The sequence below is a fragment of the Podarcis bocagei genome (assembly GCF_964188305.1).
Source record: "Podarcis bocagei genome assembly, chromosome: 6".
NCBI classification, from domain to species: Eukaryota; Metazoa; Chordata; class Lepidosauria; order Squamata; family Lacertidae; genus Podarcis; species Podarcis bocagei.
Window position 1 is genome coordinate 21,793,919 of NC_138130.1, and position 14,145 is coordinate 21,808,063.

Sequence of the window (14,145 nt, forward strand, 5' to 3'; positions counted from 1 at the left end):
CCCCCCCCCACACACAAAGCCCCCCCGGGCGGCACCTCCGCCTCGCACCGGCTCTTACCTCTTTTCTCCTCTTTCAGCTTGGAAAATCCGGCCCCCGTGTTCCCTCTCTCTAAACGTGGGCCTTTCAGAGGATCCTCCCCATCCCATCCACCCTGACCTTTTCCCCTTCCACGTCCCCTGATTTTTATTTCCTTTTTAATGCGAGATCCTACGTTTCTAGTGCTGGCCCCGATTTCTCAGTATTCTCCTCTTTCTCTCTCTCTCTCTCTCCCCCCCCCAAATTCTGTCTTCTATTTCCTTTTCCTCGTTCTCCACCTCAAACCTGACCCTGGTCGTGGAGATAAGCGCCCAAGGCTGGAGCCACCATGGCCTCCTCGATCAAGCCCTTAGATTAATAGGATGGAACTGTTGGGAAGGGACCACGAGGATCATCCATTCCGACCCCCTGCAACGCAGGAGTCTTTTCACACACCGAGGGGGGCAGGGTTCGAACCCACAACCCTGAGATGAAGAGTCCCATGCTTTCCTGGCTGAACTACCCCCGGGACAAATGTAGAATGGAATAGAGCTGTAGCATTGTAGGGTTGGAAAGGGATTCCCAAGGGCCATCTAGTTCCACCCCCTGGGGGTCGCAGTTCCCTTTTCTATAGGGATGGGCTCAGGGGTGCAACCCTCCCATTAGATTTACAGGGGAGGGTCAGATGAGGGATAGAGGGGTACTGTAGTTTGCTGTACCTGAGTAGTATGTGGTAAGTTGGGCAACATTATATAGCAAACTTATTGGTAGACACAGTAGCTGCAAATACTGTTTACGCTGGCAGCGAAAATGACCTCAGCTGCAATGCTCCTGTGTTGATCTAAGTTTTATCATTCGTTTGTTTGTTTATGTAGGCATGCGCCATTCTGGGCTGTGCTGGAGCACCTAGGGGAGATGGGTCTGTTCTGATTGCCATCTCTTTCCAAGACACTGGGCAGGGATGGGGCCACCCTTGAAGAATGAGTCTTATGTCCACAGTTCAGCTGATTTGCTGTGTGGTAATCAGGGAGGGATTCTTAAAATAAGTGCCATGCGTGCTTTCCCTTCCCCCAATTTACTGTGGCCGGAGGGATGTAGATCTCTTGAAAACTTAGCAGAGCTTGTTGCACGAACCGTGAGATAATGAACCTGTCTCTTACGCTTTGTGTTTCTAATCTGTGAAGTGCCTTCAGTGTTCAATAGGGTACTGAATGAAGCTTTCCCCCCTTTTCTGTTGTATGTGTCTTATTATTAGAGAAAACTCTGAACTACAGGATTTCTCTGTAATTAGTAAATCAGGATAGTGCTTTATTTCCACCCACAGGAGTGCTTTACATCCTTTATTGTAAAGCCTAGTGGGGAATCTCTGTTCCATTGAAATAAATACCAGCGTCTGGCTTAGCATTTTCTCATTGGATGGCTGTGCTGGGGCTTTTATCATTTACATCACTGGAGCGGTCAGTAGAGTTCAGCACATTCTTTCATTGGGAACAATAGGGTAAAAAAAATCTGTTCTTAGTACCCTAATGTAAAACAGATCAGTCTGATTATTTTTCGACATTGTACATACTAACACAAGCAATTTAAATATTGTGAAGCCGCTTGGCATACATGTATATTTTCTGAAACATAGATGAAAGAAGAGGCAAATGGTGTATTTGAGCAAAAATAAATTCTCTTGTGCTGCTCATAATGTGACCAGGTTGTAAGGACCATGTGAGAGGAAAACCTTTTGCCTCTGGACGTAGACAGTGGTGGTGTGTGGTCCCTGGAAGGTTACCCAGGATGAAATGCTGGAAAAAGTTAACCCAACCCCTGCTGGAGAGCCAACCAGTTGAGGAGAGCTCTTTAAGTGGAAGTCCACATGGGTTAGGGTCCTGAATAGCAACAGCCAGTGTGTCAGGTGGGTGAAGCTGCTGGTAGACAATGTATGAGAGCCGAAAAGGAAACTCCTGCTCTTCTTGGCACTGGGAGATGGGAGTAGGGTGCCACATTCATCGCCAGGTATTTGCATATTGAAGGATGTGTCACTGTCTACCAGCACAAAAAGTGTAAGGAAAGGAAATCACTCTCAGCCCTCTGTCAGAGTGCAGTGGCAATTTTTCATGGCGAGTCATCTTACCAGCCACTGCTGAGTATGAATGAGAATGATGTCACTAAATTAGAAGAGAGGATTGAGATCACTAATTTTTGGAGTAGGTTTGCATATGGAAATAGGCAGTCCTTGGTCTTGATTTCTTTTTACTTCTCCACTTTGATTACTTTGGAGAGTTAGCAGGATCTAGGCTGAAGAGTTCAGTTTTTCTTTGAAAATGTGCACAACGCTACATTGGACCTTTTTTGTGTTTGTTTTCTGGAATCTATGCAAGAGGGATGTCTGTCAACGTGAAGCTCTTTGCATTTTGAATATGCAGTGTGAATACACACAACTTGCCTAGCAGTCGCAGGGGGGGGGGGTTGTGCCTAAAGTTGAAAGCATGCATAGTCAGAACAGCCCTGGAACCACCCCTGCATGACCATCGCTACCTTTTTGAAGCCAGTGTGAGAAGTGGGCTTTGTCCACTTTCCTTACTTGGCTCTGGGAGGGTCTTGCATGGGCTCTGGGAAGTTCCAGCGAAGTCTCACAGGGCAAATCAAAGTAAAAAGTAAAGAGCTAGATAGAATAATAAGCAGTACTTCATAGGCTAAAGTAACTAGCGCTATTTGGCAGAACAGAGTTAAGAACACAGCAAGCAGTAATCTCTTTAGAGATGTTGATAGATATGTTAGTCTTGCTTTCTAAAGGAAATGATAAAGTTAATTTTCAAGGTTTTAGTTTAGAATTATACTTTTGTTCAATAGAACTGGTGGATCAAACTTATTCAAATTGAAAGTTAATCTCAACATAGGTGCTTCTGTGATATGCTTTCTAGTAAATTTAAAAATTGAACTTATTGGAGCATATTTGAGGGTCAAACTAATGCCTCATGGTTTTTGTTTTTAATTATTCTCTTTTCTTTCGTAGGAAACATATGAGAACATACCAGGCCAATCTAAAATTACATTCCTTCTACAAGCTGTCAGAAATACTACGGTTGCTGAAGAGGTATTTTCTAAGAAGTAGTCCCTACCAAACATTTATAATAGCATAATTGAATCATTGTTTCATGTTGTGGTAAAATGAAGTAGCATTGTATTGAATGTTACCAGCTGTAATAGGCACCTGAAAAGAAATACATTGCTAGCAATGTCAGTAAGTTGAAGAATTATTGGAAATTTGTCTGAGTAGCAAACACTACTGCAGTAATGCTAAACCACAGTTCGGTTTTATGGGAAGAAGCAAGCATGATCATACAGTTCCTTCCTGTCTTTGCACCATAGATTGGAAGCTTCAGTTCCCATTTTAGTGGCAAACCATTGGTTTTTTCAATGGTTTGATAGACTTATTGGTTTGGATCCTAAATTCTCTTCTTTACACGAGTTAAGGTGTTCTCCCTTTCCCTTTGACTCCTGGTGCCGTCTGAAATTCTGTTTTCTGAAAGCAGCCTATCTAATATACACCTCTGGGCTCATAATGTCTTGGAATCTACTCCTTATTGCATTGCTCCTTAACATATTTGCTGCCCAAACCTATTATTGCTTGTGCATTAGGTTTTAATTTCACTTATTGACTTAACAACTGTTGTAGTAGAAGCATTTGCAATCAGTAAGCAATGGCAGCTGAAAATGCTATGTATATAAGATGCACATGCATTGCTATACTATGCAAAATTAAGACCAAATATATCAATATTGCAATAAATCACAGTGAGTATTCTGGCATGTACGCTGGTGGAACCATCGCATCTGACATACATCAAGAAATCTGTACAATGCCTGTGTTGCCTGACACTGCCATAGATGTTCCCACACAACAGAAATGGAAGTGGTTCAGTCTTTCACACATTCTATTTCTGTTGTCCTTAGCATATTTGTCCACTACAATGTGGCTCCTCATTTGGTAGGACTGCATGTTCGCTGTCTCCCTATTCCCTACAGAAAGGCTGTAGCTCAATAGTAGAACATCAGCTTTGCATGTAGAAGTTCCCATGTTCAATCCCCAACATTTCCAGGTTGGGCTGTGAATATCCTGCCTGAAACCCGGAAGGGTTGCTGCTAACTAGATGAAGCAGTGGTCTGACTTTATATAAGGCAAATTGCTGTGGTCCTTTGTCATCACAGTATTTCAAGTAGAACATGCCACCAGTGTTGATTCAAATGCCTTGTACTAATTAACTGTCAATATCTGAGCTGAAATAACGGATAATTCATATTACTGTGGTTAGTGTATACCCATTGACCCCCTTCTGAGGAATTCATTCTGCCTTTTTTCTGATTTGGAGTTTGCAGTTATGACTTGCTTGAAAGAATGAATACTTAAGTATTCAAAGTAACATTTGAATTAATATGTTTCAACAGAGTCTTTAATCTATGCCTAATCTGTACACAATTCACTTTAATCGTTCGTGTTAACACAAAGTTAACTGTTCACACATGATGTTTCTGTATAAATGTTAATATATGGTAGAAAACATTTGATTTAATTTGCTGAAACTATTTACTAAATGCCTCTTAAGTTCAAAGCTCTTCTAACATAGAGTCAGTCACCTAGTTTAGTTCTTATACCAACTGTGACATGAAATAGTTGAGTAAAAAATAGCTATGTGACTAAAGATGCCAAAAATAGGTGTGGCAGAGTCAGCACTTTGGCTGAACTTCTAGGTGTTTTGTTTATGCTTTGTAGGAAAACAACAGCAAAGAACAGAAGTGGAATATATTGTCTTGAAATTAATTCTCCCTCATATAATGTATATCTGTCTTAATAGGCTAGACAAATGGCTGCTGTGCTTCTCCGAAGACTTTTGTCAGCTTCTTTTGAGGAAGTTTATCCAACGTTACCCCCTGAAGTTCAAACTGCTATCAAAAGTGAATTGCTGTTGATTATTCAGCTGGAAACACAATCCAGTATGAGGAGAAAAATATGTGATATCGTAGCTGAGCTGGCCAGGAATCTAATAGGTATATTATATTATTATTATTTATTTGTATTTCTGTGATGCTGGCTGTGTCTGAAAACATTTAAAGGCAATGTAAACTTAAATGAAAAATACACAAATCAAACAGGCACTTATAATAATTTCAAAGGGTGAACAGCTAGCAGAATCATCATAGGCTAGAAACATGACCATGTTTGACCAGATAGCATCATCCTTTCATAAACGTTTTCCTAAATAGAAATGTTGTCACTTTCTAGAAAAAATCAAGTGAAGGAAGTAGGCAAGTGGGTTATTCTAGAATGTGGGTGCAATTACAGTGTCAGCTTGTTTAGCATCTTCTCTAATCTTCCACTGTGCCTGAGCTTTCCCATCTCTCCTCCAAGTGCTGTGGGGCTTTAGAAAATACTCCTGGCAACCATGCAAGAATATAATGTCCTCACAGTTCACAGCCTATAAGGAAATGCTATGCAATATTGGCAGTTTTTCCATTTAAGAGAATGAAACAAATTATTATTTCTGGTTGGCTATTGTGGTTTCAAAAATTCCTGTCTTTATGTTTGTATTCTATCTCTTTTAGATGAAGATGGCAACAACCAATGGCCTGAAGGGCTGAAGTTTTTGTTTGACTCTGTCAGCTCTCAAAATGTGGGACTGCGTGAAGCTGCACTTCACATCTTCTGGTATACTATTATTTGCAGACAAGTGCATGGTCATGCAAGATTGTCAGGTTGTTTAACATTTCTGTTAGGAACCACATCTTCAAACATGACTTTCTGACTGGATTGCAAGGTTCCTAGAAGCAATTGGATAATGGTGGGTGATCATCCGCAGGGAAGTTATTGAGTGTGTTCTGGTGCATGTTCCAATTCACTTGGGGCAACAGTGAGACTTAACTGGCCTTACCATTAATCTGTGTGAGCTGAGTATGAACTTTAGATCTTGCATCAGAGCTCTGACTAACTCAGAAGAACTTTGTGGCAGACAGTTTGATGTGTGGTGCTCTGCATAAAGTTTTTAAGGCCTATGGGATGCTTAAATGCACCTTTGTATTGTCCCTTTAGGAACTTTCCTGGTATTTTTGGAAACCAACAGCAGCATTATTTGGATGTCATCAAACGGATGTTGGTGCAGTGTATGCAAGATCAGGAGAATCCCACGGTAATTCAAAACTCATTTCCTCTTTTGTCTGAAAAACGTTGTTAATCTTGAAATGTTTTCTACTCTGAAAAAGCAAACGCCCAAAATGAAAACATGCTGGCTTTGTTGAACAGTTGAAATCCTTGCAGAAGGATAGACTACCTGGTTGGGATGGAACTTGGAAGCACTGTTTTACAGTAGTTTTTGTTCTCCTTGGGATTGTGGTTCTGGCATTTTCTTGTACTTGTCTTGGTTGTTGGCCAGTGGAGCCCTTCGGGGTCCCATCTTTTGTCTCATGCTTACATGAAACCATTGGATGTGGACACCTGAGTTTTGGGGGAGTCACAATGTGCTGATGATGCCCAGCTCTGTCTCTCCTTTGCATCTTAATTCAAGGATTTTGTTCAAAGTCTAAATTAGTGTCCAACACTGGTAATGGGTGAGATGAGAGAGAACAAATGGAAGCTTAATTTCAGCAAAACAGAAGTGTTCCTGATCAAATTAGAGAGATTTTGCCTGCTTTTGATAGAGATGCACTTAGCTTTAAAAGTTGGATTTGTGACTTGGATATTTTTCCCAACTCAGCCCTGAACCTGAATGCTCAGGTTTTTGCAATGGCCAAGAATTATTTTGCACAGCTAATGCTTGTGTGCCAACCTCAGCAAAGTATCAGATCTGGCCAAGGTGATACATGCTTAGGTTTCATCTTAGTTATATCTTCTAGTACTGCAACATTATTTTTATGTGGCTGCCTTTGGAGAGCATTAGGAAACTGGTTCAGAATGCTGTAGCCAGACTGACTTGGGACACTTATAAGGAGCATGTGACTCCTATCTTCATAACACCTTCATTGGCTACCATTGTTTCTGCACACAATTCAGAGTACTGGTTGTGACCTACAAACCCTTACACAACTAGAGACCAAACTACCTTAATCACCATATTTTCCTATATGAGATGTTTCTGAGAGACCCTTCTTTTTATCCTGCCAACATCTGAAGCCTGTTTGGCAAGAACTAAAGAGAGAACCTTTCTAACTAGCTACTCTTAGTCTCTGAGGGATCTGTTCAGCCCCTTCGCCTTTCACCACAGGCAAGTACATTTTTATTCAGGCAGGCCTTTGACCTAAAAAGCTGGTGTATTATAACCACTAAATAAGTTGTGTTTTCCAACATAATTGGACTTAACTGCATCATCTCAACCTGATATAAGAAGCAGGAACCTCAGGATGAGCATATCCTTTCTTCTGAGGATGTTTTCTAGTTTACTGCTTTAGGAGGACACAGTGTCTTGCTTTTTGAGCATAAAGTTTTAGTACTGATACTATGTATTGGATCTCTGTACATAAATATCTGGTGAGGAGGGGAGTGGGTGTGAGTGCAAAAGTTATGAGTACCTTTGACATACAAGTATGAATTTAAAAGTTTGAGGAACACTGTATGTTACTGATGTTGCTATTTTATATTCCTTCTAGATCAGGACACTGTCAGCTAGGGCTGCGGCTGCATTTGTTCTTGCTAATGAGCAAAATCTTCCTCTTCTAAAACATTTTGCAGACTTACTTCCAGGAATCCTGCAGGTAAAAACTCATCCATCGAGTTGACCGAAGTATGTTACCTCCTATAGGCTCTGGCTTGTATTTTAAGAGTGTTGCTGTTTCCATGTCAATAATACATGAATTCTAGTGTGAGCATCAAGTACACTAGGTGTCAGTAGCAAAAGTTTAAATACAAGGCATAGCCTAATAAATAATACACTGTAAATGCCTAAAATACAGATTACGTGCTTCCTGAATTTGAGCTTTACCGGAATGTGTGCAAGGGCAGCTACTGTATCCACTGTGAAGACTACTTCACAGCATAGAGCCATTGAAGTGGTGTACTCAATAAAAACATTATTCACAGGAGGTGGGAGGTGAGAGAGCTAAGGAGCACCCTGTAGGCTTTTAGTCTCCTAATCATAGTTAAGAGATCAGGTGGTGTTGCATCTTCACCAGGCAGGAGATTGAGAGGGAAAAGAGCAATGTGAGCAAATAAAATATGTCTTAGTAGATGAAATTATTTGAAATAACTCGATGAGACAAGATACATTTTCCACTTTTTGAGCTCTCCAGTATGTCCTCTAGTCTTTGGTTATGTGTTTTGGTTGCAGTGTCTTGAAGCACTGAATAGTGTTTTCCTAATACAGTGCTTGGATTTGAATGTGAATTACAGGTGAAAAGGGTATTAACTGAATTCTCTTTTAGGCGGTAAATGACTCCTGTTACCAAAATGATGATTCGGTACTGAAGTCCCTTGTAGAGATTGCAGATACGGTTCCAAAGTATCTACGGCCACACTTAGAACCTACATTGCAACTAAGTTTGAAGGTAAGTTGACTGTCCCATCCCAATTCATGTTTTGGTTGATTAGATAGGTGGCCTGATTTTTAGTACTATACTTAAATATCTTTCTTTTTCAGTTGTGTGCAGATACTAATCTCAGCAACATGCAACGCCAACTGGCTCTTGAAGTAATAGTTACATTATCTGAGACCGCAGCTGCTATGCTTAGAAGGCATATCAATATTGTTGCACAAGCTAGTAAGTAAATTTATTGTCTTATTATATTTTTGTCTCAGTTAGAATTAAAACAGTTAATGTGGCATAGGTTTGTAGATTAGGTAAAAGACACATGCCCTGGTCTTACAGAGTAGGCACAGAGCTGTTTTTTAGAAGCCAAAATCCTGCTGATCTACTCTAGTCCGCTCCCCAAACAACCAGAAGGACGGTGTTTTGCCTTTTTTATAAGACTCTGTCAAGTATGCAGCCCTGGCTGTTGAATCTAAAATGGGGCCAGCATGAAGCAAAAATAAAACACTCATTAACTTTATTAATATGGGCACCACATGCTTATTAAGAAGGTATTCTCAGTGCTGCCTGTGAGCTGATTTTTTGTGACCCAAGAGCGGCTTAATAGGTTGTTCTTGATTCTGTTTTTATTATGTGTTTTGTATTTTTGTATTGTGGTTTTATGTTGTGAATTTCCCTGAGATCTGCTGGTATAGGGTGGTATACAAATTTAAATAATAATATTAATAATATATTAAGCTAGTTTATACTGAGTCAGTTCAACGGTACATCTAGCCCACTTCCTACCTTGCAACCATTTTTAGGTAGAAATGCCAGGGATTTGGCTTGTCGCCTTCTGCACGCAAAGCATGTGCTATAATAATCCTTCCCTGTGGGGCAATTGCACAGATATAATTCGGAACTGTTGCCTCACAATCCAAAATTACTCTGTTGGTACGTATTGTGGCAGAGTGAAATATGGACAAGTGCCACATTGCTTCATGAATTCAACTGGGATGTGAGGTGGCTGTTCATGAGCAGTCAGATCTCTGTTAGACCTTTTTCTGTAGATTGAGCAATGTTAATTTCCTTAGTTCCTCAGATGTTAACAATGATGGTTGACCTAGAAGAAGATGAAGACTGGGCAAATTCTGATGAGTTAGAAGACGATGACTTTGACAGGTAAACAAGTTGTTTTTAAAAAAGAAAAATATATGGTTTGCCATTCTCAAGGGCTTCCTTTCATTGTAAGCTTTTCTTTGGTACCTACTGTGACGTTAACATATGAGAGTGCTGGAGGTGAAATAGTTAAACAAGTTACCCAATCAGAACCCGGGGGGGGTGGAGTCAGAGGGACTATAAGACCAGCTCTGGGAGGGGCGAAGGGGGAGTTTGTTGGGACTTGGGTGGTTGGTTGGAGTGGGAGTGAATTGGGATAGAGTCTGGGGGTAGGTTGAGTTAGTGTAGCGAAATCAGCTGAGTCAGGAGCTAGGAAGACAAGTAAATATCTGAGAGGTGGTTTAGTGCGTGAGAGCAGGTAGCGGAAGTTATAGGTCTGGATAGGCACCCTATGATTGTAATTGACCGATACCGTTTATGAAACCACACGCTTGTTAAACTGCAATAAATAAACAGAAGTTTATGTTTCAATTTAAACCTGACTGGACTCGGTATTGTGCCAGGTAGGGCCTGGGTGGTGGCAGCAAGAAATAAAGTGGTGGCATAGGGATAAATAGACGGTGAAACGTCCAGGGACCCTGTGTGATCGCCACACCTCCTGCCGGCTTGCATACCATTACCTGTGTATGCAACATCCCCACGTTGAGCTGCCAGGTTTTAAATGTCACCTTCATGCGAAGGTGTTCAAATGGGAGCTAACATGATGCATAATTAGTCCTTAGGTTGATGTGGGTAAGAAAATAATGGTGCTTAACTTTTCTCACCTTAAAAACCCCAGATTTTTGCAAAAGAATCAGAGTTTTCAGAAGCACAGAATTTAGTTGTAAAGGGATAACTCTCAAAATACAATAAGGTAGATCGGTGTGTTGATGCATATCAGTAATTTGTTTCATGTTTCCGATTTGTACATCAGCTTTTTATTTAAGTGATTTATTCGCATTTATTGATATAGCCATTAAAGTATAGTTTACAATGTGCCAGGAGCACACTGCTATATTTAGAACATATCTTTTGCTTTCTTGGCAACTACTTAGTAAATTATGTGTATGCCAGAAACCAAAAATAAATGACATATTTACTAGAGCAGTTTGTTCACATGCTGGAGTGTACTCAAGCTTACTTAAAGACTGTAACTGTAAATTTATGTTGAGATTTCAACCGTTTAGAATTTGTATAGGAGCAGGAAACTGAATAAAAGATACTTTGTAGGACTGGTTACTTCATGACTACAACAGTCTTTGCAAACAGTAAGACATGGACTGTTTTTGATCTCCTATTAAAGGGCTCAATGTTTGTTTAAGTATCATGTGTAACAAAGAAAAAGATTTTTTGAAGGGCAGAAAAATAATGCAGTAACAATATACTGTCAGTATTCAAAGGCCATTAGTATTTCCCTCTAAAATGAAACATAACTCAATGTAGACCCTCCAGATGTTCAAATAGCTATCTGCATGAAATTGGCATTGATGTAAAATACGTTCAAATGTAGCAAGGGCCTTGTAAGTTCTCAGACCGTTGCACAATGGACAGTGAGCATTTATCCTTCCAGGATCAAGGTGTATGTCTCTTGACAACCGTAAGTGCTCACAATATCCACTTATTGTCCTGCTATTAATGTGCATACCATAGGAATATAGTTTAAAAATACAGCACCTGCAGTAAAAAACAGTAAAAAAAACCACCTGCAGATTGATTTTGCCAGTACAAAATTTATATGAAATTTAGACTAAAAAGAACATATCACTGAGGTCTATCAGCATTGCACCTCCAGCATCTAGCTGTATTAGACAGTGCCTTCCTCTACAAATGTTGTGGAATCTAATATACCTGAAACAACATTTTTGCTGCATCCACCTCGGTTATAAATCTAAAGAAACATTCTGTATAGATTCTGAAGCAATTTCCATTGTTTGGAATCTATTTATATCATTACATTTTATATCCCACTTTTCCTCCAAGGAGGTTAAAATGGCACATATCCTCTCACCCTCCCCATATTATCCCAGCAACGACCCTGTGGTGTAGGGTAGACTGAGACTCCAAAGTTTCTGAGCATCTACTTTACAAAGGTCCAATAAGCAACTATAAATAGTAGTTGTGGATTTAACTTTCTGAGAAGATCCAGTAATTCCTTCCAACAATTCAGGAGGTGCCAAAGCACTCAAAGCAGTTGGTTTATAAATAGACACCAACAGGTGTTGTAATTGAAGATATTGTTGTTCAGCACTCTCCAATAAATGATATATAAACCAAAGTATTGAAAATGACAAAAAATCTCCCATTTGAACCTTTCAGCTGTATAAATTCCTCAGTCAACCTATTTCTTCCACAAAGAGTGCCACTATCTTAAAATTAGAATTACCCCATAATTTGTCACGTGCATATGGGTCAAATTGTAACTGACAAGACAATGTATCTTATGTCTCTTTAGTTGCTAAATTTTTAGGTGCTATAGGTTTTTTTCTTCTTTAATCATTAGATCCCAAAATTAGCCACATCCTGAGAATTCTTAAAATGGCCACTAGCACACAGTCCCCTAAACCACAAGATAAGCTTTAAGTTTTTTGAGTTTAGAGGGCACCTGTTCTCTTTTTTTAGGATATGCTTCACATTCTATGTGCAAAATTTAAAGTCATATGATGGTTACGTTACTAGTATTATATTTGTCACCAATATGTTTGGAACACTTATTACTCTTCCCCACCACAACATGTATAAAATCTCCTAATGCTCAGGCATGTAACACTACTAAAAATCCATATAAATCACAAAGACAGTGTATTTGTTGATAATCTAGGAGGACACTTTCCAGGCATCTATATTACAGTGTAGAAACCACAATATCCTTATAACGTAAATATCTATAGTATGTATCCATGCTGAGCAAACAGATTAAACAGGCAATTTGTGTAAACGTTGACATAGCACCATCTGTAAAAACTGGGAAGGCCAATCAAAAAAAGAGAGGGCAAGGGGAGTAGAAAAATGCATATCAAAAAACCAAGAAAAGGGAGGACAACCCCCCCACAACTTTCATATTCGATAACAGCATATCTCATTCACCACTCCCACCAATCCCATTGTCTCCTTAGATTTTTCAGACACAAAAATAGAACACACTGGAATCCAATACTGCGATAAAAGTATGGGTTGACTACAGACGTAATATGCAAACCACTTACAATTTTTCTATTAGTCAGTGCTTGTTTGACCATATCGCAGGGCTGCTGATGGAAGGAGTCCTTAGGTTCTTCTTCAAATATTGGTTCAATAAAGTAATGTTCTCATTTTTGAGAAACTGACTCCTAAATTAAGGGTATCTCGGGGTGCAGCTTAACCTGTGCATTTGCTGCTCATATGACAGGCCAATCAGAGTGATGGAAGCCCTGAGGAGATATGGCTTTATTTGGTATTCATAACATTTGTTCTGTATTTTTTCTGTATCAGGTCGGTTTTTGTTGTAGCATCTAATTCATTCTGTAGTCCCTTGAGAATATACTTTGTTTTGAGATAATGGCAGTGAACCTTTTCTTTGTTTACCCAATTTTTTCTCTTATTTATTTTATTTCATAATAAAGTATCATTTTTTAAAAAGGAATACAAACATTAATAATATGCAACAATCTGTAAGAGCATAATAAAAAGGCCACAGATATAAGTTGGAGGAATGTCCTCAGTCACATCACATTTTAATGCCACGTACTCCTTCGCAATGAAGATAAGCCTTAATCACTTCAAATTAGTATCTCCAGTCCAGCAGCGATAGCAGAAGAGAAGGCCTTAAAGCACTGGAACATTTCACTCTGCATCCAGTGTTGGATTTATTCCAATGATGTGTTGTTCCTCTGCTTTGTACTGGGACGAAAAATGAATGTTGCTGATCACCTATACAAAAGCAAAAAGTATCAGGGAAACTTACCAAGTAAATAATTTCCTGTTGCCATGCTTCATTAAAAATCTCTGTTGATTAGAGTCTCTTTTGTGCAATCTGCAAATAGCATAATATTATGCTGTTTCATTCCTCACCGAAGTTCCCCCCTTCTGGCACATTGCAGCAGAAACTCTCTAACTTAAAATGAAAAAAATAATAATTAAAAAAATCAATAAATTGGCAAAGTTTATCAGTAACCTGTAAAGAGAGGGCTGATATCTGGTGAGCCAAGTTGATAATAATATCTCTACCAAGTTGATAATATTCAGGTAATGCCAATATCTTTCATAAAACATTTTCGATGAACTTAACTGGCTGATCTTACTTTTGGCCAGAATACGAAGAATCCATATTGCATTTTTGTGTGCCCCTTTCAAGTTGAAGCATTCTAGCCATCATCACATAAGCAGATTTTTGTAGTGCCGCCATTAATGTGTCATATGCAGCTGCACTGTCGTCCAATTTAGACATTCTGGATTCTGCTTGATCAAGCCTAGCTGCAGTGCTCTGTACAGAATCATGAAGCTGAGCAACAGAT

General features: G+C 39.5%; 1 protein-coding gene across 2 annotated transcripts in view; it reads left to right on the top strand.

Moving 5' to 3' along the window:
• Positions 1 to 14,145, top strand: part of IPO5 (importin 5) — a 34,292-nt gene that overhangs the window by 499 nt on the left and 19,648 nt on the right. The window contains exons 1-9 of one of the 2 annotated variants that reach the window (XM_081198303.1): positions 649 to 749; positions 3,021 to 3,101; positions 4,861 to 5,053; positions 5,609 to 5,711; positions 6,093 to 6,189; positions 7,643 to 7,747; positions 8,414 to 8,536; positions 8,629 to 8,749; positions 9,592 to 9,679. In XM_081198303.1, coding sequence (XP_081054429.1) covers positions 4,870 to 5,053; positions 5,609 to 5,711; positions 6,093 to 6,189; positions 7,643 to 7,747; positions 8,414 to 8,536; positions 8,629 to 8,749; positions 9,592 to 9,679 — 821 coding nt within the window. In that variant the 5' untranslated portion in view covers positions 649 to 749; positions 3,021 to 3,101; positions 4,861 to 4,869. Of the gene's footprint in view, positions 1 to 648; positions 750 to 3,020; positions 3,102 to 4,860; positions 5,054 to 5,608; positions 5,712 to 6,092; positions 6,190 to 7,642; positions 7,748 to 8,413; positions 8,537 to 8,628; positions 8,750 to 9,591; positions 9,680 to 14,145 lie in introns of those variants that run through there. The other variant, XM_081198302.1, reaches the window with a different exon arrangement.